We start from the raw sequence: 27,938 nt of genomic DNA on the forward strand, positions 1-27,938 counted from the left end.
GGAAACCAGACAATTTAAAAAGGGTCCATAATCACCATTTGAGCACTTCTCTTTAAAACTGCCAACAGGACCTTAGTCAAGTGGCCACTTGTTACGTGGCCTGCTTATTTGGGAAAAGACAATATCCATTGAACTGTGATGCCTCTTATCAGCTGAATAAGTGCCCAGGAGCTTATTCTGGTGCGCACAGCGTACCCAGCTAGGATCAGGATGATGGGACAGAGTCTTGCAGGTGAACCGAAAACCTTTGTGCTCGGTATGGTTTAATGCACCACATTATCATAGAATAGAATTTACAGTGCAGAAGGAGGCCATTCAGCCCATCGAGTGTGCACCAGCTCTTGGAAAGAACACCCCACTTAAGCGTACACCTATACCCATTCCCGTAACCCAGCAGCCCCACCTAACCCAAAGGCAATTTAGCATGGCCAATCCACCTAACCTGCACATCTTTGGACTGTGGGAGGAAACCGGAGCACCCGGATGAAACCCACGCAGACACGGGGAGAATGTGCAGACTCCGCACAGACAGTGACCCAAGCCCGGAATCGAACCTGGGACCCAGGAGCTGTGAAGCAACTGTGTTAACCACTGTGCTACTGTGCCGTCCATGATGGGAAGTGGTCAGGTACAGATGTCCAGTTGGACTTGCAGTGAGAAACACACCTGGATCAAGTTAATGGGTTAATACAGTGAAGCAACAGGAAGACGAGAGATTATGCATCTTTTGGTCCATTAGAAAAGCCAATGCTCACTTTCTGAAGTGGAAGAACCTGCAGAAGACAGTGGAATCGGACTCATCTCTGTATCGATGGTGACTGGCCAAGCGACATTCTCTGCACTTGTGCAGATGGGGAGCAGTGTTAATACAGGAGCCATCTTGCAGGAAGGACTCGCCACTCTGCTGCAAAGCCCGGACTTTCTGAGCATCATTCAGCACCGACTGGGAGGCATTGGCTAGAAAACACAGCAACGTCCATCAGCAAGTAGATCCATTAGATTGCAGACAGACCTGCACGCACGGCAGGCTTTCAACGTCACTGCCAACCCCAGAGCTGGTTTATGCACACAGGCAGCTTTTTGGCCAAATAATCGAACACAGCAAAACACCGAACACTCCTTCTGGCCCTTCGGAATACCACATCGCCCCACTCCAAGACCACCTCTGCCTCACAGCAGCTGGAGAACCCCCCCCTCCCCACCCCCAAAGAACATGCTGCAGTCCCCTTCCCCCACAATCCATTCAGCAAACAGCCCATCAGAGCCCCAAACGTGCAGGCAGTTCACTGTGAATATTAAAATACAGCCTGCCATGAAACTGCCCACTGCCCCAGGAGTGTTGTCTCAAGTGATTTAGAAGCCAAATCAGAACAAGGGATCTAACAGTTGGGAAGGCCAGTTCAAGGGCACTGGGCTCACCCAGTGACTCAGTAACGTCCTGGACCAAGTCACGCAAACAAGGAAGTCCTCACCAGTGTTTCCCGAGCCTCTTACAGCTGCGTTACACTTGCCACCATGGGAAGGAAAAGAAACACCAAGTCAATACTGCCCGTTAATGGTCTAGACCAGAGGCAGAAAACTTTGGTGCGTGGAATCACTTGCAAAACAGGCAAACAAATACAAGAGAAAGTACCATTAAAATTCTCAACGAGTACATCAGCTGACAGAACGATACCAGGACCCCAAGGGTTAAATTACAAGGAGCGGTTACCCAACTCATGGGTTATATTCCCTGGAATTCATACAGTTACAGGTTGACTTGATTAAAGCTTTCAAGATATTAAAGGGAACAGATGGGGGGTAGATAGAGGGAAACAATGTTTAGAGAGTCTAGGATTGGAGGTCAATAATCTAAAAATAAGAGCCAGCCCTTTCAGGAGTCACAAAGGGGTGGTATAAGTTTGGAACTCTTCCAGAAATGGAAACAAGTCAATTGTTAATTTTGCATTAGAGGTTGCCAGATTTGTTAACCGAAGATAATAAGGGATAGGGGGCAAAAGCATCAGCCACCATCCAGTCAAATGAAAATCGCTTATTGTCACAAGTAGGCTTCAAATGAAGTTACCGTGAAAAGCCCCTAGTCGCCACATTCCGGCGCCTGTTCGGGGAGACCGGTACGGGAATTGAACCCGCGCTGCTGGCCTGCCTTGGTCTGCTTTAAAAGACAGCAATTTAGCCCTGTGCTAAACCAGCCCCTGTGGCGGACAACCTGACCTGTTCCATCGAAAATGTATTTTACCCGACCATAAAAATTACTCACTCCTGCCTCTTCCTTTGAAGAGAGTATTTCTCAGCAGGTCACCTCCTTCCCCTTTCGGCCTCCGACTCGGAGACCAAGTTTTGTGGAACGCCGAATTCCTCAAACCCTTTGGGGTCAGGGGCTCAAATCCTAGTTCTGAACTCATTCCAGACGAGCAGCTCAAGTCACTCATTGTACTTTCTGCATCACTTTCATTGCCGTCGATATGTAGCCGGGAACCCGCCAGTAAAGCCTTGCTGTCTTTTGCTTCCATGTGCTCAGAGAGGCCGAAAGATGGAGTGGCGGCGTGCTGACCACATGAACTGACCGAAAAGATACTGGATGGGTTAAGTGCTGGAGATGAATGGGGCTGAATGCTAGTCGCTGCGCCGGCTTTAGTGTTTGCAGCCGGAAGCAACACCTTGCAGTTTGAAGGATCACTCATCAGAACGCTTGCTACCTTCTCGTGATGAAGGGACTTTTCATTCTCACATCTTTCAGGCCGACTGTTTCTCGAAGTCTGAAATGCCACTTCTGTTGGCGAAGGTTTCACGGTGCTGGACAATCCCGACCACCACTCACGCTTGTCCAGACCACCAGTGTCAGAGTGGCTCCCCGCTGAAGGTGGTTTATGATGACCTTCCACAAATAATGTTGACCTATTGGAATCTGGACAGATGGGGTTAACATTCCGGTTGCTTACAGGAGTGAACTGCCTTTCACTCAGCGCTACTCCCATTCTTTGCTCTTCAACAGTCCTACAAAAAAAAAGACAAGATTGACTGCCAAATAGTAACACTTGGAGACTGATGAAACGCAGGCTGCGGCCTATAGCACAATTGCATTAATCTGGCTTCATATGATTATACGGAACATACATACGAAGTGTGATCAGTAGGCCATTCAGCCCCTGGAGTCTGGTCCGCCATTCAATAAGATCATGGCTGATCGGATTGTGGTATCAACTCCACATTCCGCCCACCCAGATAACTTTTGACTCTCTTCTGAAGTCAATAAATGAATATTTCATTTCAGCTACACAAATTTGATTCGCTCAGGAGGGAAGCAAATATGTAGAGCAAAAGGGTATTTAAAGATAGCAATATACCAGCGGTCCTAGCGGAGACTAGTCCCCTTTTGGAATGATACAAAGCTGATACATCGATATATAGTGCCAGCTCCTTCAAGAGGGAGAATGAAAACATTTCCTGATAATGCCGTAGAAAAAGGTTCCTTCTGAATGGATTCTACTGCAGCTGTGACGGCATCAGACTAACATTTGAGTAGATTTGAAAAGTTAAATAAACTTTGCAACAACGAATATCAGAGTGTATCTTCGCCTTAAGGTTTAATCAGACCACTTACCCTTGGGGTACCACCGCAGTAATGGCTGGAGGCAAATTCGCAGGCGGAGGGGTCGTCTGTCTCACGTCTTTACTCTCAGGAGTCGTAGCAGCACTGCCTAGCAGCACGTCACCCAAAGTGGAGTGAACAAATTGAGCTGCACGAATCGTTCTGGAAAACTACAGCAGGAGCAAAGCATTAGTCCAGCAACAATGTCAAGTCCAAAGACGTGCAGGTTAGGTGGATTGGCCATGATAAATTGCCCTTAGTGTCCAAAATTGCCCTTAGTGTTGGGTGGGGTTACTGGGTTATGGGGATAGGGTGGAGGTGTTGACCTTGGGTAGGGTGCTCTTTCCAAGAGCCGGTGCAGACTCGATGGGCCGAATGGCCTCCTTTTGCACTGTAAATTCTATGAAAAAAAAAGTCAAAGACCACCACTTCATCCTTTGGATGGCACAAGGACAAATCAGGACATTCAACATCATGAACAACTGTGAGCGCCCCGACATCCGGTGGCATATGCGAGCAGGGCGGCCGCATTAAGAAGAGTTCCCGCCAGTGGCCACGATTTGCGGCGCTTTCGGGGATTTCCCCGAGTCATCATTCAACCCCCGACTATCGTCGGGTCGGCCTTTGGGGCCGTCACGGGCAGCTAGCGGGGCCGGTGTAAAAACCGGTGAAGAACCCCGCGCGGGTGTCGGGCGGCGGGGGCCGAGGCGTTGGGCCCAGCGCGGCGCGGAGGTCGGAGCAGCGGGGGCGGAGCTAAAACCAGGCCGAGGCGGCAGGCCCGAGGCCAGGGCACGATGTAGGTGGGGTGTCCCACATTGGATGGCTCCCACCTAGGATGAAGTAAAAAAGGCTGAAGTCCGGTCCCAGGGGAGCTCTGGGGGAATGTAAAAGGAGAAGAGAAAGAAGGATTAAGGAAGTTTGGTGAAAGTTTTTTTTTTCTCCCCTTTTTTTGTGTGAAGGAAGAAAATTTGTTTTTTTTTCAAAAGAAAAGAAAATTCAGATTGATGAAGGACAGGAGGGTGGAAGGGGAAAGAAAATAATGGAAAAACAATAAGCCGCTAAAGGATGCGAAGAGCAGTATCGAAGAAAGGAGGAAATGCAGGTTCGCCGCTGAATGAGAGGACGAGCAAAAGCGCTGACAGGATGGCGGAAGCCGAACCGCAAGGCGGGGTGGAGAAGATGACAGAGGTGATGGCGGTGGAGATGGAAGAACAGTTTGCGAGGCGCATGGAGGCCTTGAGGAAGGAGACGGCGGTCGCATTTAAGTCATTGGTGGAGGAGGCAATCGCCCCGGTGAGGGTGGTAGTGGCAAAGATATCGGCCGAGGTGAGAGAGCAGGGCGAGATGAAAGAAGTGGAGGAGGCCGTGACACAGCACAGCAACCAGGTCACCTCGATGGGGGACGAGCTGCGGTGGGGGGTGGAGGTCAACAGAGGACTCCGAGCAAAGCTCGAGGACTTGGAGAACCGCTCAAGGCGGCACAATTTGAGAATTGTGGGCTTGCCCGAAGGCACAGAGGGCCCAAGGCCAACACAATACTTCGCTAAGAAGTTGGCGGAGCTGATGGGGGAGGGTGAGAACCCCACCCGGTACAAACTCGACCAAGCTCGTCGGTCATTAAAGCCGAAGCCCAAGGTGAACGAGCTGTCAAGAGCAGTAATTATCTGCTTCCGTAAGTTCTGATTGAAGGAGAAGGTGTTAAGCTGGGCGAAGCAGAAGCGCGAGGTGCAATGGGATGGTTCTGCGGTTCGGATCTACCAGGACTTGACAGTGGAGTTGGCCAAAAGACGAGCGGTGCTTGGGCGAGTGAAGGCGGCACTGTACAAGAAGGGGGCGCGATTTGGTATAGTGTACCCGGCGAAGCTGAGGGTAACATATAATGTCAAAGACTTTTATTTTGAGACAGCGGAGGCGGCTGAGGCGTTCGTGAGGGCAGAAGGCTTGGGACAGACATGAGGAGTGGAACTGGAAAATGTATAAATGCTACAACTTTCTTTTTACTGATGTGTATTGAAATTTCCTTCTCTTTGCATTGTTACAGAGTTCAAGTTAATAGTGGGTCGATTGGCGTTCTGGGTTGCGACGGTTAAATGTTATGTTAGTGAATTGTATGGGTTGGATTGTTGGTCTTGTTTTTTTTTTTCTTTCTCTGGGACTGGGTGGAAAGGGACGATATATCTTGGCGGGAGGAGCCACCCAACGATATATCTTGGCGGGGGGAGCCACCCAAAGATATATCTTGGCGGGGGGAGCTAACCAAATTCAGCTAGTTAACGGAGGTGAGGTGAGAGGAGGGCTACGGACGTTGGAGCCTGGATAGCAGGCTTCAATGGGCCTACGAGGCCGGGGGGGGGGGGGGATTGATGCTGGGAGATGTTTCTTCAAGGGGAAATGTAGGGGGGTCTTGGGAAGGGGGGGGGGGGAGGGGTTCGATGTTAACAATGGACGGGGCAGGTCAGGCTTGTGGGGCAGGCCCTTGATGGTGGATAAGAAAGGTGGGGGGGTGGATGAGAGACCCCCAGTAAGGATAGTCACGTGGAACGTGAGAGGGCTAGGAGGTCCAGTCAGGAGGTCAAGGATGCTTGCGCGTCTTAGAAGTTTGAAAGCAGATGTGGCAATGCTGCAGGAGACTCACTTGAGGGAGAAGGACTTGGTGAGACTTAAAAAGGGCTGGGTTGGCCAAGTGTTTCACTCTCGATTTGACGGAAGGGCTCGAGGTGCTGGACAACAAAAGGGTACGTTTCCAGATGGAGAATGTGGTGGCAGATCAGGGGGATAGATATGTGATTGTGGCATGGGCGCTGGAGGGGTGGTTAGTGGCACTGTTAAGTGTATACGGTCCCAATTGGGACAATGTGGGATTCGCGAAGAAGGTGTTTGGGGCCATCCCCGACTTGCACACACACGAGCCGATTGTGAGGGGTGACTGGAACTTGGTGCAAGAGCCAAGGTTGGACAGATCACGGCCGCACTTGCTGGTCCCATCAGGGGGGGTGGACCCTTGGAGGTTCCTGCACCCAAGGGAACGGGAGTACTCGTTTTTCTCAGCAGTCCATAAGGTATACTCGCGGTGGGAAAGGCTTTGCTGGCTGGAGTCAATTGCAATTGCAGTGTCAGATCACGCTCCACATTGGGTGGATATGGTGCTGGAGAAGGGGGTAGCACAGAGGCCAGGGTGAAAACTGGATGTGGGGCTCTTGGGGAACTAAGTGTTCTGTGAGAAAATTGAAAAGGTAATTGAGGAATATGTAGGTTTCAACTGTACGGGCGAGATGTCGAAGGCAGTTGTCTGGGAGGCTCTATAGGCGGTGGTGAGGGGTGAGGTAATTTCATTTGAGGCCAGGGTGGACAAGAGGAGAGATTGGAGCGGCAGAGGGTAATAGATGAGATGTTGAAAAAAATGAAAAATGAAAATCGCTTATTGTCACGAGTAGGCTTCAATGAAGTTACTGTGAAAAGCCCCTAGTCGCCACATTCCGGCGCCTATCCGGGGAGGCTGGTACGGGAAATGTTGGAAGTAGATAGGAGTTATGCAGAAGATGGGGACCCAGTGAAGCTGGAAAAGAGGAAGGAACTACAGGCGAACTTCAACCGACTGTCTACCAGGAAGGCGGTGCGCCATCTGAGACGAGCAAGGGGTGCAGTTTATGAACATGGAGATAAGGTAGGTCAGCTCCGGAGGGAAGCAGCGGCAAGGGAAATTCTTCAGGTGAGGGATAGGGCAGGGAAGTTGGTGATAGCTCCGGAGCTGATTAACAAGATTTTTGAGGCGTTTTATGAGAGGTTGTACAGGTAAGAGACGGGGGAGACCGTGAGATGCAGGAATTTCTAGATGGGTTGGAGTACCCGAGGCTAGGGGAGGGGACAGGGTTACATTAGGAGGAGCAATAGTGGAGCAGGAGATAAAGGATGCGATTGGGAGGATGCAGTCAGGGAAGGTGGCAGGGCCGGATGGGTTTCCGGTGGAATATTATTTAAAAATTCAAGGATCAGCTGGCACCCCTGATGGTGGGGATGTTTGAAGAGGCGATAGGTGTTGCTACAAACCTTGGGGCAGTCGATTTCACTGTTGCTAAAAAAAAATAAGGATCCGGAGTGTGGGTCGTACAGGCCCATATCACTTCTGAATGTGGATGCAAAAGTACTGGCGAAGGCATTGGCGGGTAGGCTGGAGGAGTGCCTCCCGAAGGTGATAGGTGAGGATCAGACGGGGTTCATGAGAGGGAGGCAGCTTTTTTCGAACATTAGGAGGGTTTTGAACGTCGTTATGGCACCGGCGGAAGGGAAGAAAACAGAGGTGGTTGTGGCATTGGATGCCGAGAAGGCGTTTGACCGGATAGAATGGGGGTGCTTGTTGGCAGTTCTGGAGCGGTTTGGGATTGGACCAAGATTTGTGAACTGGGTAAAACTACTATATAAGGAGCCGAAGGCAAGTGACACACAAACAACATCAGCTCGAGATACTTTTCTCTCCACCGTGGGATGAGGCAGGAATGTCCTATATTAGGAAAGCTCTAAAGAGAGAGCTAAGAAGAGCCAGGCGAGGACATGAGAAGTCTTTGGCAGGTAGGATCAAGGATAACCCTAAAGCTTTCCATAGATATGTCAGGAATAAAAGAATGACTAAGGTAAGAGTAGGGCCAGTCAAGGACAGTAGTGGGAACTAGGAGATAGGAGAGGTGCTAAATGAGTATTTTTTGTCTGTATTCACACAGGAAAAAGTCAAAGTTGTCAAGGAGAATACTGAGATACAGGCTACTAGACTAGAAGGGCTTGAGGTTCATAAGGAGGAGGTGTTAGCGATTCTGGAAAATGTGAAAATAGATAAGTCCTCTGGGCCGGATGGGATTTATCATATGATTCTCTGGGAAGCTAGGGACGAGATTGCTGAGCCTTTGGCTTTGATCTTTAAGTCACCTTTGTCTACAGGAATAGTGCCAGAAGACTGGAGGATAGCAAATGTTGTCCCCTTGATCAAGAAGGGGAGTACTGATAACTCCGGTAACTATAGACCAGTGAGCCTTACTTCTGTTGTGGGAAAAGTCTTGGAAAGGTTTATAAGAGATAGGATGTATAATCATCTGGAAAGGAATAATTTGATTAGAGATAGTCAACATGGTTTTGTGAAGGGTAGGTCGTGCCTCACAAACCTCATTGAGTTCTTCGAGAAGGTGACCAAACAGGTGGACGAGGGTAAAGCAGTTGATGTGGTGTATATGGATTTCAGTTAAGCGTTTGATAAGGTTCCCCACGGTAGGCTATTGCAGAAAATACAGAGGCATGGGATTCAGGGTGATTTAGCAGTTTGGATCAGAAATTGGCTAGCTGATAGAAGACAAAGGGTGGTGGTTGATGGGAAATGTTCTGACTGGTGTCCAGTTACTAGTGGTGTACCACAAGGATCTGTTTTGGGGCCGCTGCTGTTTGTCGTTTTTATAAATGACCTGGAGGAGGGCGTAGAAGGATGGGTGAGTACATTTGCAGATGACACTAAAGTCGGTGGAGTTGTGGACAGTGCAGAAGGATGTTACAAGTTACAGAGGGACATAGATAAGCTGCAGAGCTGGGCTGACAAGTGGCAAATGGAGTTTAATGCAGAAAAGTGTGAGGTGATTCATTTTGGAAGGAATAACAGGAAGACAGAGTACTGGGCTAATGGTAAGATTCTTGGTAGTGTGGACGAACAGAGAGATCTCAGTGTCCATGTCCATAGATCCCTGAAAGTTGCCACCCAGGTTGAGAGGGTTGTTAAGAAGGCGTACGGTGTGTTAGCTTTTATTGGTAGAGGAATTGAGTTTCGGAGCCATGAGGTCATGTTGCAGTTGTACAAAACTCTGGTGCAGCCGCATTTGGAGTATTGTGTGCAGTTCTGGTCGCCACATTATAGGAAGGATGTGGAAGCATTGGAAAGGGCACAGAGGAGATTTACAAGGATGTTGCCTGGTATGGAGGGAAGATCTTATGAGGAAAGGCTGAAGGACTTGAGGCTGTTTTCGTTAGAGAGAAGAAGGTCAAGAGGTGACTTAATTGAGGCATACAAGATGATCAGAGGATGAGATAGGGTGGACATTGAGAGCCTTTTTCCTCGGATGGTGATGTCCAGCACGAGGGGACATAGCTTTAAATTGAGGGGAGATAGATATAGGACAGATGTCAGACGTAGGTTCTTTACCCAGAGAGTAGTAAGGGCGTGGAATGCCCTGCCTGCAACAGTAGTGGACTCGCCAACACTAAACGCATTCAAATGGTCATTGGATAGGCATATGGACTATAAGGGCATAGTGTAGAGGGACTTTAGAGGGGTTTCACAGGACGGTGCAACATCGTGGGCCGAAGGGCCTGTACTGCGCTGTAATGTTCTATGTCACCCCTGCTGTTTGCACTTGCGATTGAGCTGTTGGCCATCGCATTAAAAAGTTCGAGAGCATGGAAAGGAATAGTGCGGCATGGGTGGGGAATAGAGCATAGGGTGTCCATATATGCCGACGACTTGCTGCTGTTAGGTGTCAGAACAGAGTGTGTCGATAGGGGGAATATTGGAGCTACTGCGAGTATTTGGGTCTTTCTCGGGGTACAAGCTGAACTTGGACAAGAGTGAGTATTTTGTGGTGTCTGGGCCGGGGGTGAGGGCAGGGGTGGGGGAGCTGCCACTCCTAGGGCAGAGACTCACTTTAGGTATCTGGGGAGCAGGTTGCCTGGGCGTGGGGGAGACTTCGCAGGTACAACATCACTAGTTTGGTGGGGAGAGTGAAAGCCGATCTGGCACGGTGGGATGGTCTACCTCTGTCACTGGCGGGTCGGGTACAAGCGGTTAAAATGAATGTGTTGCCGCGATTTCTGTTTATTTTTCAATGTCTACTGATTTTCCTGCCAAAGGCTTTTTTCAGGGAGATTGAGGGAAGGATTACCTCATTCATATGGGGAGGGAAGGTGACCAGAGTGAAAAAGGTGCTGCTACAGAGGGGAAGGCAGGCAGGGGGTTTGGGTCTCCCAAACCTGATGTACTACTACTGGGCGGCGAATGTGGAGAAGGTGCGGAGCTGGGTCAGAGGCGTTGATTCCCAGTGGGTCAGAATGGAGGAGAGTTTGTGCAGGGGGTCGGGACTGAAAGCACCAGCAACAGCGCCGCTCCCGATAGCTCCGGGGAAATACTCAGGGAGTCCGGTAATACTAGCTTCATTGAGAATTTGGAGGCAGTTTCACTTCGGGTTGGGGGCAGGGTCAAGGCAAATGCCGATTCCGGAGAACCACAGATTTGAGCCAGGGAGGTGGGATTGGAGTTTTCGGAAATGGGAAGAGAAGGGGATTAAGACGCTAAAAGATTTGTTTCTTAAAGGTCGGTTTGCAGAATTGAGGGAGCTGGAAGCAAAGTATGGGCTGGAGCAGGGGGAAATGTTTAGATACATGCAGGTTCGAGATTTTGCCAGGCAGGAGATACAGAGCTTCCTGGAGGAACCGGCCTCCACATTGCTGGAGGAGGTGCTGACGACAAGTGGACTGGAGAAGCGGGTAGTGTCAGCGGTGTACGGAGCTATTTTGGAAGAGGATAAGGCACCACTGGAAGGGATCAAAGCAAAGTGGGAGGTAGAGTTGGGAGAGGTTACAGAGGAGGGGGTTTGATGTGAGGTGCTCCGCAGAGTAAATGCCTCCAACTCACGTGCGAGGTTGGGGCTGATACAGCTGAAGGTGGTATACAGAGCACACCTCACAAGGGCGAGGATAAGCTGATTTTTTTCAAGGAGTAGAAGATGTGTGTGAACGTTGCCCGGGGTGGGGGGCTAATCACGTTCATATGTTTTGGTCCTGTCCAAAGCTAGAGGATTATTGGAAGGATGTTTTTAGGGTCATTTCCAAGATGGTGCACGTGAAACTCGACCCGGGTCCCCGGGAGGCCATATTCGGGGTGTTGGACCAGCCAAGGTGAGGAGGCAGATATCGTAGCTTTCGCCTCGTTGATCGCCGAAAGGCGGATCCTGCTGGGATGGAGAGCAGCCTCTCCACCCTGTGCCCTGGCGTGGCAGGGGGACCTGTTGGAATACTTGACCCTTGAGAAGGTTAAGTTTGAACTGAGGGGAAGGACGGAGGGGTTCTACAAGTCATGGGCATTATTCATTATGCACTTTCAAGAACTGGATAACATCGAACATTAGTTGGGGGGGGGGGGGTGGAAGGGTTTGGGGGGGGGGGGGGGGAGGCTGTGTGTATTAATGGTGACTATGGGTAATCCCCAATTCCGTTTTTGTCACTGGTTTATGTAAACATGCAGGCTGATGTTTGGGGGTTGGTGGGAGGATGGGATTGTTGTTATTGTTATGGGGATTGAGATATTTGTTGCTGATTATTGTTTATTGTTGGTGGGTGTAAATTCAGGAGATAACTTGAAAAATCATTAAAATATTTTTTTTTTAAACTGTGAGCGCCCAAAGGACATGGGGGAGAAAAAAAATCATCTCCCATTCTTGGAAGAAGTGAAAAATATGCAAGATTCTCTGATCCCATTAACTACTGCCTGACCATTTTAGATATGGTCAGGTCAAGGTATTTCGTCCAAATCCTCACCCTGTAAACCACACGTCTGCAGAACCTCAGAAAACATTGCCAAATTAAATGTAACCAAATTACTGTAAACAGGTCTGGTTTGGTGCTTTTCTGTTTGTTCATTGAAGAGATTGGTGGAGTACAGGGCTGGGTGGGCAGAGGGGGAAACAGGTGTCAGAGTTTGTCCTCCTGAAGCACCAAGGAGAAGTTTCAGAGAAGAACCAAGAGTTATTTTAAATCATCTGATCCAAATGTCAGGTTAGTAGAGGCAGTGGGCACACAGCATAGCCAGTATTGCAGCTGAACCAATTATCATTTTACTGAACAAGCTTGCGTACTTGACAACCATGTTGTCTTTGCCAGTGTTGATGCACCAAATGAGCTTCCTCCCAGTCCTCATCACCTTCATTCTGTCTGACCACTCACATTTTAACCCCTGCCAACTGGAAGTCATCCAAAACTTTGCGGTCACAGCGTCCTTACTCGCACCGAGTTCACCCCTCACCTGTGCTCACTGGCTCCCAGTCAAGCAACGCCTTGGTTTTAAAATTCTTGTCCTCGTTTTTCCAACTCCTCCACCCCCCTCACCCCTTTCCTTACATCTCTAATCAATCCCTGCAACAAACCTCAAGAGAGATCTGCAATCCTCTCATTCGGATATCCAGCATCCCGGATTTTAATTGCCCCACCAGATGGCCAGTCCTTGAATTTTCTTCCCTAAACCTCACCAACTCTCTTTCTACCTTTCAGACATTCCTTAAAGACCTGCCTCCTTGTCCAGATTTTGGCCATCTCTTTTGGTAAAGTCAGGTTTTGCTTTACAACGCTCCTATGCAACTCGTTGGGAAATTGTGTTTCATTAGAGGTACTATATAAATACAAGGTAGATGTCGGTGTTAAAGCTGTCGGCATATCCTAGAATTGTTTTGTCCCTTCGGTTTATCGTGCTTCCCCTTAAAACGCATCTGTCTCATTCACCTCAAGTACTCCTTCGAGTCACAGAACCATAGAATTCCTACAGTGCAGAAGGGGGAATTAGCTCAAATGGTAAAGCGCTCGCTTTGCACGCGAGAGGTCGCGGGATCGATGCCCACATTCTCCACTTTGATTTAGAACAACACGGTAGCACAGTGGTTAGCACTGTGTTGCTTCACAGAGCCAGTGTCCCAGGTTCGATTCCCGGCTTGGGTCACTGTCTGTGTGGAGTCTGCACGTTCTCCCTGTGACAGCGTGGGTTTCCTCCGGGTGCTCCGGTTTCCTCCCACAAGTCCCAAAAGATGCGGTTAGGTCATTTGGACATTCTGAATTCTCCCCCTGTGCACCTGAACAGGCGCCGGAATGTGGCGACTAGAGGCTTTTCACAGTAACCTTATTGCAGTGTTAATGTAAGCCTACTTGTGACAATAAAGATTAGGAGACCATTCGGTCCATCGAGTCTACACCGACCCTCTGAAAGAGCACCCTACCTAGACCCACTCCCCCACATAACCTGCACATCATTGAACACAAAGGGACAATTTATCATGGCCAATCCACCTAACCTACACATCTTTGGACTGTGGGAGGAAACCAGAGTACCTGGAGGAAACCCGAGCAGATTTGGAGAGAACATGCAAACTCCACACAGACAGCCACCCAACGCTGGAATTGAACCCGGGTCTCTGGCACTGTGGGGCAACAGTGCTAACCACTGTGCCGCCGTTGTAGGGAAGAGAGCCACATTCTTACCATTTTGTAGCCAAAGTTCCTGCTGAATTCACTGTTTTTTGCCTGAATGCTGGTTTCGCCATTTGTTATCTTACATTTATAACCCCTAGGTTTTGTCCTCCCTACGGGTGGGAACATCTTCTCTGCCTTTACACCATCAAATCCCTTGATAATATTTGGCCTTTTTTCTAGGGGTAAATGCCCCCAGCCTATTCAGCCCTTTGACATAACCTCACAGGCTGTATGATGCGTGTGAGTCTTAATTTTTCACCTTCTGGTCCAGAAGTGTGCATAGTATGCTATTCATATCAGCCAAATAATTCAACAGTGCACATTCCAGCACTTCATTGTCCATGATCAGCCTCAATACAAGCTGTCAATCTGCAAAATAAATTCTCATCAGAATTAAACACCACTGAAAGAAGAACAGCACAGCAGTCAGAAAAATAAACCTTACTTCAAAGGATGAGCAAGTGGTCGTTTCTTTGCTTGACTGTATCGAAGAACGTTCAGGTTTCTGAAGTCCAGTAAAAACAGGCTCTGCACACCGCGATGGACCTACTTCTCGAAGGGGTGTCAGAAGGTCAGTCCCCGGCTGAGGTTTGTCCTCAACCACTAATGTTCTTCCATTATCAGTTGCCCAAGTTGAGAAAACATGATTAAAACTATTCCAACTGTTGCCGAACCCAAACAAAGGCTTTGGTTTTTGAGGAGCCACAACCTTCGCGTTTCCAATATCTTCCTTTGCAAGTAGTCCATTTATGTGGCCAGTTCTGCATTCTAGGAACTGCCGCACTTTCACATGATTGTGTCTTGTGAATGTTCCTGCAGCTGAAGGCGGCGACTGCTCATTACTGCATTGGTCCTCACTTTGCTCAGTCACTCCAGAGTTGCGTTCTTTGCTCTTGGTCAATGTAATGCACTTTTTTCTCTTTACTCCACCATCGTTGTGGCCATCGGCAGACTTTCTTTTTGTACAGCATGCTTTTACGGATTTATCTGCACACAACATATCTGAAGTTAAAGCAGGGAGTTGGAATTGCAATCTATTGCATATCGTTGCTGCAGTATAATGCAAAGAATGCAACCTTTATCAGCCACGATGTTTGCCCAATCAAGGCCAGTGAGCTGTTTTCATTATAGGTGTGTTCATGAATTTATATTGGAGATAAGAATAACAGCAGAATGGGAGGTACGCACACCCTGCTCAATTATTCCTCAACTTCCAATGCTGCTTCCCCTGAAATCTACACTTGGTTTTGACTCCCTGCTCCCATTTTAACTGCTAGGTGTATAAACTCTGCAGCAGGTGACCTGAAAATATGGTCACTCACCAACTCTTTTTGTGCCGGCAAGCTAGTTGCTCTTTAAGATAGGGTCCCGAGTATCACACCGAGTTCCAGAGTTTTGACCTAGTGACTGCAATGGGGAGGTAGTGTTGGGTGTCATCAGGATACATGTGAAACCTAATGCTTCGCTTTTGGATGATGTTGCCGAGGGGCAGCACGCAGTTGAGAAATAGGAGGGCAGCAAGGATAGATTGCGCCTAGAAGAAGCAACAGTGTAGGAGCAGGATGAAGAACGATTCTCTGGCTGCAGTTAGATAAATACGAATGGAACCTGGTGAGAGCAGTCCAATTCAGCTGGACAACAGTGGAGAGTTGGCAGAGAATACAGTGGTCAACCGTGTAACGGGCTGCTGATAGGTTGAGAAGAACAAGGAAAGTTAGATTGCGTTTATCGGACTCACATAGAAGTTTACTTGTGACTTTTACAAGAGCCATTTTGGTACTGAGGCAGGGGTGAAACCCCAACCTGGAGGGATTCAAACATGGAGTCCCAAGAAACACAAACATGGATTTGAGATATGACTAAACGTTCAAGGATTTGAGGATAAAACTAAAGTAGAGATGAGGCAGGACAGTGGGGTCAAGTATGTTTTGTTTTAAGAACAGGATTTTTTTTTTGCTGCGCAAGTGGAAGTGGCCAATTGCTTGGAGCCTAAAAAACTCAAAGAAACTAGCAATCACTTAACGGTGATTAACATCTAAATTAACCTGGGACCTGCGCAGACCATTTTCTCCAAAGAGTCTCTGAGGGGTGGCCTACGAGAGACCGATCAGGTTAGCAAATAGGCAAGAAACTACAGAGAGTCGTGAAGACAGCCCAGTCCATCGTGCAAACCTGGTCTACACCTCTCGCTGCATTGGGAAAGCAGGCAGCATAATCAAAGACCCCTCCCACCCAGGTTATTCTCTCTTCCCTCAGGCAGGAGATACAAAAGTTTGAGAACAGGCACTAACAGATTGAAAAACAGTTTCTTCCCCACTGTTACCAGACTCCTGAATGACCCTCTAAAGGACTGAACTAATCTCGCCATGCATCTTCTCTACTGAGTAGTACTGCAATCCATATGCTTCACCTGTTGTGTGTTTATGTATGTCCTATGATTTTCATATATGGAATGATCTGCCTGGACTGGATGCAGAACAATACTTTTCACTGTACCTTAGTACGTGTGACAATAAATCTAAATCTAAAGCTGGTGTCTATACCCCAACTCATCCACAAATACCAACATGAGAGTTAGGGCACAAAACAAAAGTCAACCAGAAGTGCCAGCCACTCACCAAATTCCATTTCATCATTGGTCAGTGCCTCAATATCTTCATTATGAAGGAAAGCCATGTGTATCAAAGCAGGGTCAACTGTTTGCTTCTCTGGAAACTGCAACAGTTAAACAAAAAATCCATGCTACTTAAATCCACCTAGGAAAGCTCAGAAAAAGGAATTGTCAAAGCAGACCGTCTACTGGAAGGGCAATAAATTGTCAAAAGATTTAAATTCACAATGTCGCCCAGTCTTGGAGGTTAGGGGCTGAGGGATCAGACAGCATTCTTTAAAACACAACCAAACACAAGGTAGGTTACACAAATTAAGTACAGGTTCATGAAGCAATACAATTGGAAGGGTTATCTTCAACATCAATAGGCAGCCATCAAGTTTAGCATTGAGTTTAGCTTATGAAGGAATTTTTGCAACTTTCCCCAAGGATAATCCTTAACCTCAATATTTTAATCTCTCAACAATAAAACCATGTTTATAATTATAAAAAAATCCAAATAAAATTATCCAATTAATCACTCTGGGCAGCAGGGTACAAATAATATCCAATGTGTCACTACTAAGAGAGCAACATTCTTGAACAGATACTAAAGATCATCTTCACTCAAGGACTTAAAGTTGTTTATATTTGAAATCCCACCATTTATGAACAAAAAGTGACAGATTAGAAGAGTACATGTTTGATCGTGAGACTCCATAAATTTGTGGAGAAAGAGAAAATTCTACGGTGGGCCAGGGAGAAGCGCAGCTGCGACTGGGAGGGAAATAACGTCCGGATTTATCAGGACATTGGAGCAGAGTTGGCAAAACGGCGGGCAGGCTTCAACAAGGCCAAGGCGGTGCTGTACCGGCGGCAGATCAGGTTTGGGGTGCTCTGCCCAGCGAAATTATGGGTGGCGTTCGGAGACCAGGACTATTATTTGGAGAGCCCAGAAGCAGCCGAAGACTTCGTTAAGGAACACAAACTGGGGGAGAACCGAGTGGTCAATGCTTGGGAACCGGAGTGCTGCCACTATGTAATGGTGGGGAGCATGTTTGAAGTGGGTATAGGGATTGGCAGATATTAGCCTTTTTTTGTGGGGGGGACGGGGGGGTTCTTTTCAATGTTGAGATTGTAAGAAGTTGTTGGGTTGGATGTTCCCATCCCCCTTCCTGTTTTATGGGACTGTTTGTGTTTAACATCTGTTTGTTTGCTTTTGGAGGAGGCTACCTGGAGTTCAGGAGAAGTCCTTGTTTGGATGGGGAAGGGTAAGGCCAGCAGGAGGCCTTCTTCTTTGAGCTGAGGAGTGGGGGGCGGAGAGGGAGGAGGAGGTCATTAGGATGTGCCTTTGGGCAGGGGCAGCCGCGTGAGCAGGTTATGCTGGTGAACGGAAGTGAGGTGGTGGGGGAGAAGGCCAAGAGGGGTGGCCGGGGGAAAGGGGAAGGGGAAAAGAAGGGGGGGGGGTTTCGGCGACGCGGCAGGGGGTGAGAGATGACATGGTCAAGAGCGAAGAAAGGGGCCATCTGGGATAGGCTAGGTCCAGAGTGGAATTAAAGGGGTAGGCGTTAAGCGGGGAAGATGACGGACGGTAGAGGGGATGGAGGCACAAGCCTCCAGTAAGGTTGGTAACGTGGAATGTCCAGGGACTGAATGGGCCGGTTAAAAGGTCGCGGGTCTTCGTGCAGCTCAGGAGCTTGAAAGCGGGGGTTGTCTTTTTGCAGGAGACACACCTCCGTGTGAAGGACCAGGTTAGGTTAAGTAAGGGTGGGTCGGGCAGGTTTTTCACTCGGTGTTTGATTTGAAATGTGGCGATTTTAATGAGCAAAAAAATGGGATTCGTGAGTGCGAAGGAAGTGAGGGATCTAGGTGGGACATATGTGATTGTGAGTCGGGTATTGGAAGGGGCACCGGTAGCGTTGGTAAACATGTATGCCCCAAATTGGGATGATGTGGGTTTTATGAGGGGCGACTAGGGGCTTTTCACAGTAACTTCATTGAAGCCTACTCGTGACAATAAGCAATTTTCATTTCATTTGATTTTCAGGAGAGGAGGGGGACATGGGGTGGTTTCTGGACGAGTTGGAATTTCCCCAGGTGGAGGGAGCAAAGAGGCAGGCGTTGGAGGAGCCCCTGGGGCTGAGGGAGGTGCTGGATAGTATCAGGGGTATGAAGTCGGGGAAGGCCCCTGGGCCCGATGGGTACCCGGCAGAATTTTATAAGGAATTTACTGCAGACTTGGCACCACATCTGCTGGGGGCGTTTAATGAAGCACTGGAGAAGGGGGAGTTGCCGGAAACGATGAAGCAGGCAGTAATCACACTAATCCCGAAAAAAGGGAAGGATCCGGTGGAATGTGGGTCGTATTGACCCATATCACTATTGAACACGGATGTGAAAGTATTGGCTAAGTTGTTGGTGGAGAGGATGGAGGATTGTGTCCCAGGGGTGGTTGCAGAAGATCAAACAGGCTTCGTGAAGGACAGGTAGCTCGCGAGTAATATAAGACAGCTGTTGAATGTGGTGATGAATCCATCAAGAGCTCTGGTACTGGAGGTGGTGGTGTCCATGGATGCGGAGAAAGCATTTGATCGGGTCAAGTGGCGGTACTTGTTCGACGTTTTGGGACGGTTTGGGTTTGGGCCGTGATTTGTGGCATGGGTGCGGTTGCTGTATGTGGCGCCAAAAGTGAGGGTGAGGACGAAAGATATGAGCACACAAAAAGCTTTGAATTATACAGGGGTACGAGGCAGGGGTGCCTGCTGTCACGGCTGCTGTTTGTGCTGCCATAGAGCCGTTGACGATGGCTCTCAGGGGGTCGGCAGAGTGGCAGGGGATAATGAGGAGACAGAGGGAGCATTGGGTGTCGCTCTGTGCCGATGATCTCTTGCTGTATATTTCGGATCTGTTGGATGGTATGGGAAGGATTATGGACCTGTTGAGGGGGTTTGGAGGGTTCTCGGGATACAAGCTGAATGTATGGAAAAGCGAGTTATTCCCAGTGAATGAGCTGGCACAGCAGGCTAATTTAGGAGGGATGCAATTCACGGTAGCGAGGGATAGGTTTAGATACTTGGGGATTCAGCTAGCAAGGGAATGGACAGGACTCCATAAGTGGAACTTAACAAAGCTGGTGGAGGAGGCCAGGGAGGATCTTAAGAGGTGGGAAACGTTGACGGGGAGTGTCCAAGTGGTGAAAATGAATATTCTGCCACGGTTCTTGTTTATCTTTCAAGCTCTCCCGATCTTTATACCAAAGGCCTTTTTTCGGAAAGTGGACACAATCATCTCTGACTTTGTATGGGCGGGGAAGGTGCCGAAGGTGGGGAGGACCCTGCTACAGAGGCAGAAGGGGGTTGTTGGCATTGCCAAACTTGCTTCATTATTATTGGGTGACAAATGTGGACAAGGTGCAGCGGTCGTGGGAAGGAGAAGGGGTAGAGTGGGTTAGGATGCAGGAGGAATCTTGTAAGGGGTCTAGTTTGAGGGCTATGGTGACGGCAGCATCGCCAATGGCTCCGAGTAGGTATTCAGGGAGCCGAGTGGAGTTGTCCATGGTGAAGATATGGAATCAGCTGAGGAGGCATGTTAGGGTGGAAGGGATGTCAGTGCTAACGCCGCTGTGCGAGAATCATGGGTTTGAGCCGGGGGGGATGGATAGTGTATACAGGAGGTGAAGGGAAGTGGGGCTGGTCAAGGTGAGGGATTGTATTTGGAGGAAGGGTTCGCCAGTCTGGAGGAGCTGAGGGAGAGGTAGAGCTGCCGAAGGGTAGTGAGTTCAGGTATCTACAGGTTAGGGACTTTGCACGAAAGGTCTGGAAGGGGTTCCCCAGATTGCTGGGATACATCCTGTTGGAGTGACTGCTGCTTCCGGATGTGGAAGGGTGGGAAGAATTGGGGATACATACAAGTGGCTGGGGGAGTAGGGAGGTGAGCGGGTGGTGATGATCAAGGAGAAATGGGAAGCGGAGTTGGGAATGGAGATCAATTGGGTAGTATGGAGTGAGGCACTGCCAAGGGTAAATTGGACCTCCTCTTGTGCAAGGATGAGCCTGATACAGTTTAAGGTGGTGCACAGGGTGCATATGACTCGGGCGAGAATGAGTGGGTTCTTTCTGCGGGTGGCAGATGAGTGTGAGAGGTGTGGGCGCGGGCCAGCGAATCATGCGCACATGTTTTGGGGTTGTGAAAAATTGGGAAGATTCTGGGCAGGATGGTTCACGGTCTTAGCCAGGATAGTGGAGGAGAGAGTGGAACTGGACTCTTTGGTGGCGATATTTGGGTTTTCAGAGAAGCCGGAGCTCATGGAGAGGAGGATGCCGATGTCTTGACTTCGCCTCTCTGATTGCACGGCGACGAATTTTGCTGGAGTGACAGTCAGCATCGCCACCGGGGGTAGAAGCATGGTTGGGTGACCTTTATCACTTCCTGCGTTTATTGAAGGTAACAGGCGGAATTCTCCGCTCCCCACGTGGCGTGGAAGAATCGTGGGAGAATCGTGGGAGGGCCTCCCGACATCTTTCACGCCCTCCTGGCGCCCCCAGCGAGTCCCCCCCCTGGCTCGGAAAAATCGGCACTCACCGTTTTTCACGGCGAACGGCGATTCTCCGAGCCCGATGGGCCGAGCGGCCAGCCCTCACGCCCGTTTCAACACGGCAGCAACCACACCTGGTCGCTGCATTCGTGAAACAGACGCCAGATGCCCGTTTGGGGCATCTAGGGGCCCGATTGGCACGGGAGCACCATGACTGTGCTCGGGAGGGGACAGGCCCGCGATCGGTGCCCACCGATCGTCGGGCCAGCTTCCAAAACGGACGCACTCTTTCCCCTCCGCCGCCCGGCAAGATCAAGCCGCCACGTCTTGCCGGGCGGCTGAGGAGAAAGACGGCCACCGCGCATGCGCTGTTCGCGCCGTCTGCGCGATGAAGTCATCCGCGCATACGCGGGTTGGAACCGGCAACCCACGCATGCGCGGATGACCTCACGGAGGTTTGTGCATTAGTTTTGCCCGTCATTTCCGGCGCGACGAGGAAAGACGGAGGCCCGCTCCTAGCCCCCCGGGTGGGGGTGAATTAGGTGCGGGGAGCGGGTCCCGAGGCCGTCGTGAACCTCGGCCGATTTCACGACGGCCATCCCGATTTTTATCGGGAGCGGAGAATACCGCCAAAAGTATGAGTTAAGGGACTCAGCAGGGCAGTTTGAGAAAAGGTGGGGGATGTTTGTGCATGTCTTTGAGGAGCTGTTCGTCGCAGGGGGGTGAGGGGTGAAAAAGGACAAAAATCTGTACAAACTGTATCGTTGATTGTTGGGAAGAATGCTTCCCGGGGTGTTTATTTGCTGTAACCTACTTTGATACAAGTTTGAATAAAATGCGTTTTAAAAAAAAGAAGAGTACATGTTTAACTCCTGTCAAAATACTTTCTTTACCTGTTTGCCTTTAATCTGCATTAATCGAGTTGTAGAATCCTGATGAGTCACTGTGGCTGGGCACCAATGTGTAGCAGATTTCAAGTCAAAAACCTTAACTTTATAGCCAGCCAGATTGCTATTACCTGATAAACAGAGGAACATAGGTTGAAAGTGAGCACTATGGTTTCCAATTATTCATAGAGGTTCAGAGCACCATTTTGTAGAGACACTAATTAGATCAAATTTACTTAATTGTTGAAAACAATTAGCTCATTCCTATTTCAAAAGTTGAAAGTGTAGACCGTCTGATCAAGACTATTTTTACACCATTAGTATCCGAAAAGTTTAATACCAAGTACGTCAGTCACAAAACTAGTCAACGTGCAGGTGAACTCGTGTCTGCCTCGCTGAGCTCTTAAATGTGCCTAGGCCAATCTCTGCAAAGCCAGACAAAGACAAAAAGTTGGATATTAATCGTTAAACTGTTCAGGGGAGGCAATGGCGGAGTGGTATTATCACTGGGCTAGTAATCCAGAGGCCCAGGGTAATGCTCTGGGGACCCAAGTTCAAATCCCACTAGGGTGGTGGTGGAATTTGAATTCAATAAAAATCTGGAAATAAAAGTCTAATGATGACCATGAAGCCATTGTGAAGTGTCGTAAAAGCCCATCTGGTTCGCTAATGCCCTTTAGGGAACAAAATCTGTCGCCCTTACCTCGTCTGGCCTACATGTGACTTCAGACCCACAGCAATGTGGTTGACTCTTACAATGCCCTCAGGGATGGGCAATAAAGGCTGGCCCAGCCAGCTACACCCACATCCCATGAATGAATAAAGAAAGGGGAAAAAATTACATCATGTGTACGTGCAGACCAACGGTTACATTGAAATTAATTACATTCAATGCAACTCGACTCAACATAATATAAAATATTTGGCTTACAGAATAACATTCAGCCCAGAGTAGAAGCACCTCCCCCTGCAGTCTATTAACTTTTCCCTCTGTCAGCTTAACTCCAGTATCCAGTTGTGGTCAAACTGACTATCTGTCCACCCAAAAATAGATTCCGCCCACCACAATTGTCAATGATTCCCCACTGAGTTTAGATGGAGAGGGTTGTCACAGGAACAAAGTGAGACCCATTAGTAATAATACTCATCACAATAATAAATAATAAACATCGTCACAAGTAGGCTTACATTAACACTGCAATGAAGTTACTATGAAAAGCCCCTAGTCGCCTCCGGCACCTGTTTGGGTACACAGAATTCAGAATGTGCAAATTACCCAACAGCACGTCTCTCGGGGCCTGTGGGAGGAAACCAGAACACCCGGAGGAAACCCGCGCAAACACAGGGAGAACGTCTAGACTCTGCACAGACAATGTCCCAAGCCGGAAATCGAACCTGGGACCTTCGCACTGTGAAGCAACAGTGCTAACCAATGTGCTGCCGTGCCACCCTCAAACTATCTTTTATTGACTCGAGCATACCATTTCAGGTGCCCATCTTACATCCTAATCTATTATTCCAAATGCATCGCCCTGTGATTTTAATCCTTTGAGAACTAAACTTAGAGGGCGGCACGGTGGTGCAGTGGTTAGCACTGCTGCCTCACGGCGCCGGGGACCCAGGTTCTATCCCGGCTTCGGGGCACTGTCCGTGTGGAGTTGTCACATTCTCCCAGTGTTTGCATGGGTCTCAGCCCCACAATCCAAAGATGTGCAGGGTAGGTGGATTGACCACACTAAATTGACCCTTAATAATAATTGGGTACTCTAAATTCTATTTTTTAAATTAAGCTTAGAGCAAGTGGCATGTTGAACACAATGTGGGAATCATAGAAGAATGTATATAGTGCAGGAGACCATTCGGCCCATTGAGTCTGCACAACGCTTCGAAAGACCACCCGGCACAAACCCAATCCCCTGCCCTATCCCTGTAACCTCACCCAAGCTTTGGACACAGAGGGGCAATTTAACATGGCCTATCCACCTGGGCTGCGCCAAGGATTCCTCCACCTTGCCCCATATAACCAGAAATCATGACATTTGGAAACAGAGGGGACCAGCCACCATCAGATTGTGTTTGAGTTTCACTCCACAACTGGTGCAGGTCTGAATGATGGTTACCACCCAAACACCACCTTACCCATGTCAAGTGCCCCGAGTGGATTTGGTGTTTCCTGTTTCAGATCTCTAGCTATGAAGATTTTAGTTCATGCGCCAGTTAGGATTTCTGCAGGTTCACAGACACCCAATGTGCCAAGAGCAATCATTGTCATTCCCACTTCAAAGAAAACTTTATTTGCAATGAACACAGAGGAAAACCAATGACAATACAAACAGTTCTTCAAAGTTACTATCAAGTAAAGATTCATAATTCTTATGTCAATGATTCCCCACTGAGTTTAGATGGAGAGGGTTGTCACAGGAACAAAGTGAGACCCATTAGTAATAATAATATTTATCATCACAAGTAGGCTTACATTAACACTGCAATGAAGTTACTATGAAAAGCCCCTAGTCGCCTCCTGCACCTGTTTGGGTACACAGAATTCAGAATGTGCAAATTACTCAACAGCACGTCTCTCGGGACCTGTGGGAGGAAACCGGAACACCCGGAGGAAACCCGCGCAATCACAGGGAGAACGTAGGATATTTACCATATAGGAGAAGTTCTTGTGTTGATTTTTTAATGAACCAGTCCTTAATCTTGGCACAAATCTCCTCATTGTCCTGGAGGTGTTTTGCCCAGCAATCCTTATTCATCTATTGAACAATGTAACATATATTTTTTTTAAGATTAATCTACAAAAGTTAAACTTTACACACTTCAATTTTGATTTACAGACTTCAACATTTAAGCCAAGTGTTTTACTGAAAAGGCAGGGGAAGAACACAGAAATAGGCAGTCAATCACTGCCTTAGCACAATCACAATTTTAGGTCTTGGGTGTATAGAAGATATTGCAATGGGATTGATTTCAGAAGGCAACATTACAATTGGGCACTATTCATTCTGAAAATCAATAAATAATTTTGTTTCTTAAAAGTACAGGCCATAGTACATAATGAGAAGTGGTTGTTTTACAAAGTCAAGGCAGTTTTATATTTTATATTCAGACTCATGCTGCCACCGTTTTGTACCTTAATCATCACCTTCACAGTAGGTCATTTGGCTTTAGGGCTGCATCACAGCTGTGCCTTATCTCATCCCAAGATGATGTCCACACACCTAAGCTGGTCAGGATCAAGTGAGGGAAAACCACCTCATATGTTTTGCTCTGTAACCCACCTGTGGTACAGCTCATGACTGCAGAACTACCTAGCAGCACCTTACGAATCTGCAGGACTCTACACTGGAGCCCACCGTTTTTACCCCAGATTGGGTGTGCAAAGATGGGAGAAATCCCAGGTCCACAAACCAAACCTTTAAAAATGCTGTTGTCCAGTGGGTGAGACAGTTTGGAAAGGAAACTAGTATAGGAGGCAGAGCACGTGATTTGGAAAGGAGGCTGCTGGGTGCAAAGGCAGGCTGGGAAGTTGGCCTGTTCTGGGGCTTCCAATGCTGTGTCTGAAAATGGGAAAAAACACATCCCTGCAACCCTCAACTCTCATGCCCCATCCATGCCACCTCGTAGCCTTATGGCGAGGTATGTTCCTCATGGCCATTTACAGCCCCTTTGTGCCAACTCATGCTGTTCTTCCCCCCCGCCCCACCCCACCCCTTTGCCCTTATATCTACCAGGCCAACCACAGGCATCAAGGCAAGGGCAGACCTCAGGATCCAGAAGTATCTATTGCAGACTTCACTATACTGAAAAATACCTCTCATCATAAAAGCTCATTTACATTTGCATTCATTCAACTAAATATGACAACTAACATTTCATTTAAGTGCACAATCCCTTATAACAATAAACACTAGAATTCATAGTCCCACTTTGAAGAGTCTATAACCACTTGTCAATCAAACTGTGAAATGCAAAGTACCCGACTGTGATAATGGAGATTGTAAAATCAAACCATACGCACCAATCCAGTCACGTAAATCCTCAGGCTTATGTCAACCCAACAAAGTCAATTTAGTTCTCATTTTAAGAAGTTTATTCCATGTCATTTATGTTGTGGCAATAGCTGTAAGCTACAGATCACCATCCTAACCTCTAAACACAGAGGCTGAGGGGCAGGAACATCATAAACTGCACTGCTTCCATTAGCTCAGTGTAATCAATGGAAATGCTCCAAATAGGTACAGCAGTTAATGTGAAGAATCTCGTTGGCCTACTGGTGAAATGATCCTTTTATATGTGAGTGTGTGTGTGTGTGTGTGTGTGTGTGTGGGTGTGGGTGGGGGGGGGCACACGCCATCTACAAGTACACTTTAGCAGGAGAGAGGAATGGAAAAAAAAATATTCTGAGGTGACTGATGTGAGAAGTCTTTCTAAAAAGATTTTGAGTTCTAATACATTGGCGTGTCATTTCTCTGACGCTTTAGATAATGTTAACCCATTGATCTCTAAAACACGATGGTCCTTTTTGAAATCAGCAATGTCAATCCTATCTCTTCTAGTTTGGCCTCCCAGCACAATTTCAAATGATCCTATCTGGTGTCAGTTGGTTTTGCTAAATCAACAATGCATTCCCTCCCATCCATCTCCGCATAGAAAGGCACAAAACAATAAATCTTTACAACGGCCTACCTAAAACATTGACAAGCTAAATCAAAACCAAAATGGTGCATTGGCAGAAATTGGAACTTCAATACAGAACATAGTCTTGGATCAAGTTGCAAGAATGGCAGGTGTGGTACTGGAGCAATCTTCTGAAGTTGGACAAGTGACGTATTACTGGGTACACTGTTCGAGTTTCAATCTCCAGTCATCTCATTTCATGGAACAGTCAGCTTGGGTGTGGCAGAAACTCATGTGCTCCAGCCCCAGACAACGTCCACACGCATGTTGGAGCGCAAAGTGCTACATTATTGTGGGCCATTTAAAGTGAGTTCTACTAACAATTTGTTAAATAGGCAGCATGGTCAAATAAGATAAAGGACCTCCTTCGTCCAAAGTTAGTGTGAAATTGGTTACCTTTAACAGCTGAAGAGGAATTTCATCTTGCAGAAACATTCGGTACTTGTCCGTGAGAAATTCCACAGGAGTCACTGATCCAAAACCAACTTTGTCCATTAAGCATTTAAAAGTCTGAAACACAATCAACACAACTTAAAAACTATTTTCAGTCGGAGACATGAAAGACTTAAAATGTATTTAAGGTACTAACTTTTTTTCGAGGAAGTGACGAAGATGATTGATAAGGAGAGGGCGGTGGATGTTGTCTACATGGGACTTCAGTAAGGCCTTTGACAAGGTGCCTCATGGCAGACTGGTACAGACAATTAAGTCACACGGGGTCATAAGTGAGCTGGCAAGATGGATACAGAACTGGCTCGGTCATAGAAGGCAGAGGGTAGCAGTCAAAGGGTGCTTTTCTAAATGGAGGGCTGTGATTAGTGGCGTTCCTCAGGGATCAGTGCTGGGACCACTTGCGGACAACACAAAGATTGGTGGAATTGCAGATAGCAATGGGGACCATCAGAGGATACAGCAGGATATAGATCGGTTGGAGACTCGGGTGGGGGGATGGCAGTGGAGTTTAATCCGGACAAATGTGAAGTAATGCATTTTGGAAGGTCATACAGATGGGAAATATACAGTAAATGGCAGAACCCTTAAGCGTATTGATAGGCTGAGGGATCTGGGTGTGCAGGTACACAGTCACTGAAAGTGGCAACGCAGGTGGAGAAGGTAGTCAAGAAGGCATACGGCATGCTTGTCTTCATCGGCCGGGGCATTGAGTTTAAAAATTGGCAAGCCATGTTGCAGCTTTATAGAACCTTAGTTGGGCCACACTTGGAGTACAGTGTTCGATTCTGGTCGCCACACTACCAGAAGGATGTGGAGGCTTTAGAGAGGGTGCAGAAGAGATTTACCAGGATGTTGCCTGGTATGGAGGGCATTAGCTATGAGGAGAGGTCGGAAAACGTGGTTTGTTGTCACTGGAACGATGGAAGTTGAGGGGTGACCTGA

General features: G+C 48.1%; 1 protein-coding gene across 1 annotated transcript in view; it reads right to left on the reverse strand.

Moving 5' to 3' along the window:
* The window catches only part of LOC119963902 (lysine-specific demethylase 3A-like), a 97,319-nt gene that overhangs the window by 49,246 nt on the left and 20,135 nt on the right, over positions 1 to 27,938 (reverse strand). Inside the window, exons 3-10 of the mRNA XM_038793294.1 lie at positions 26,940 to 27,053; positions 24,514 to 24,619; positions 21,867 to 21,991; positions 16,468 to 16,564; positions 14,295 to 14,836; positions 3,605 to 3,762; positions 2,261 to 2,997; positions 756 to 957 (exon numbers count right to left, since the gene is read on the reverse strand). Coding sequence (XP_038649222.1) covers positions 756 to 957; positions 2,261 to 2,997; positions 3,605 to 3,762; positions 14,295 to 14,836; positions 16,468 to 16,564; positions 21,867 to 21,991; positions 24,514 to 24,619; positions 26,940 to 27,053 — 2,081 coding nt within the window. The remainder of the gene's footprint in view (positions 1 to 755; positions 958 to 2,260; positions 2,998 to 3,604; positions 3,763 to 14,294; positions 14,837 to 16,467; positions 16,565 to 21,866; positions 21,992 to 24,513; positions 24,620 to 26,939; positions 27,054 to 27,938) is intronic.

Source organism: Scyliorhinus canicula, chromosome 3 (assembly GCF_902713615.1).
Source record: "Scyliorhinus canicula chromosome 3, sScyCan1.1, whole genome shotgun sequence".
In the NCBI taxonomy this organism is placed as follows: Eukaryota; Metazoa; Chordata; class Chondrichthyes; order Carcharhiniformes; family Scyliorhinidae; genus Scyliorhinus; species Scyliorhinus canicula.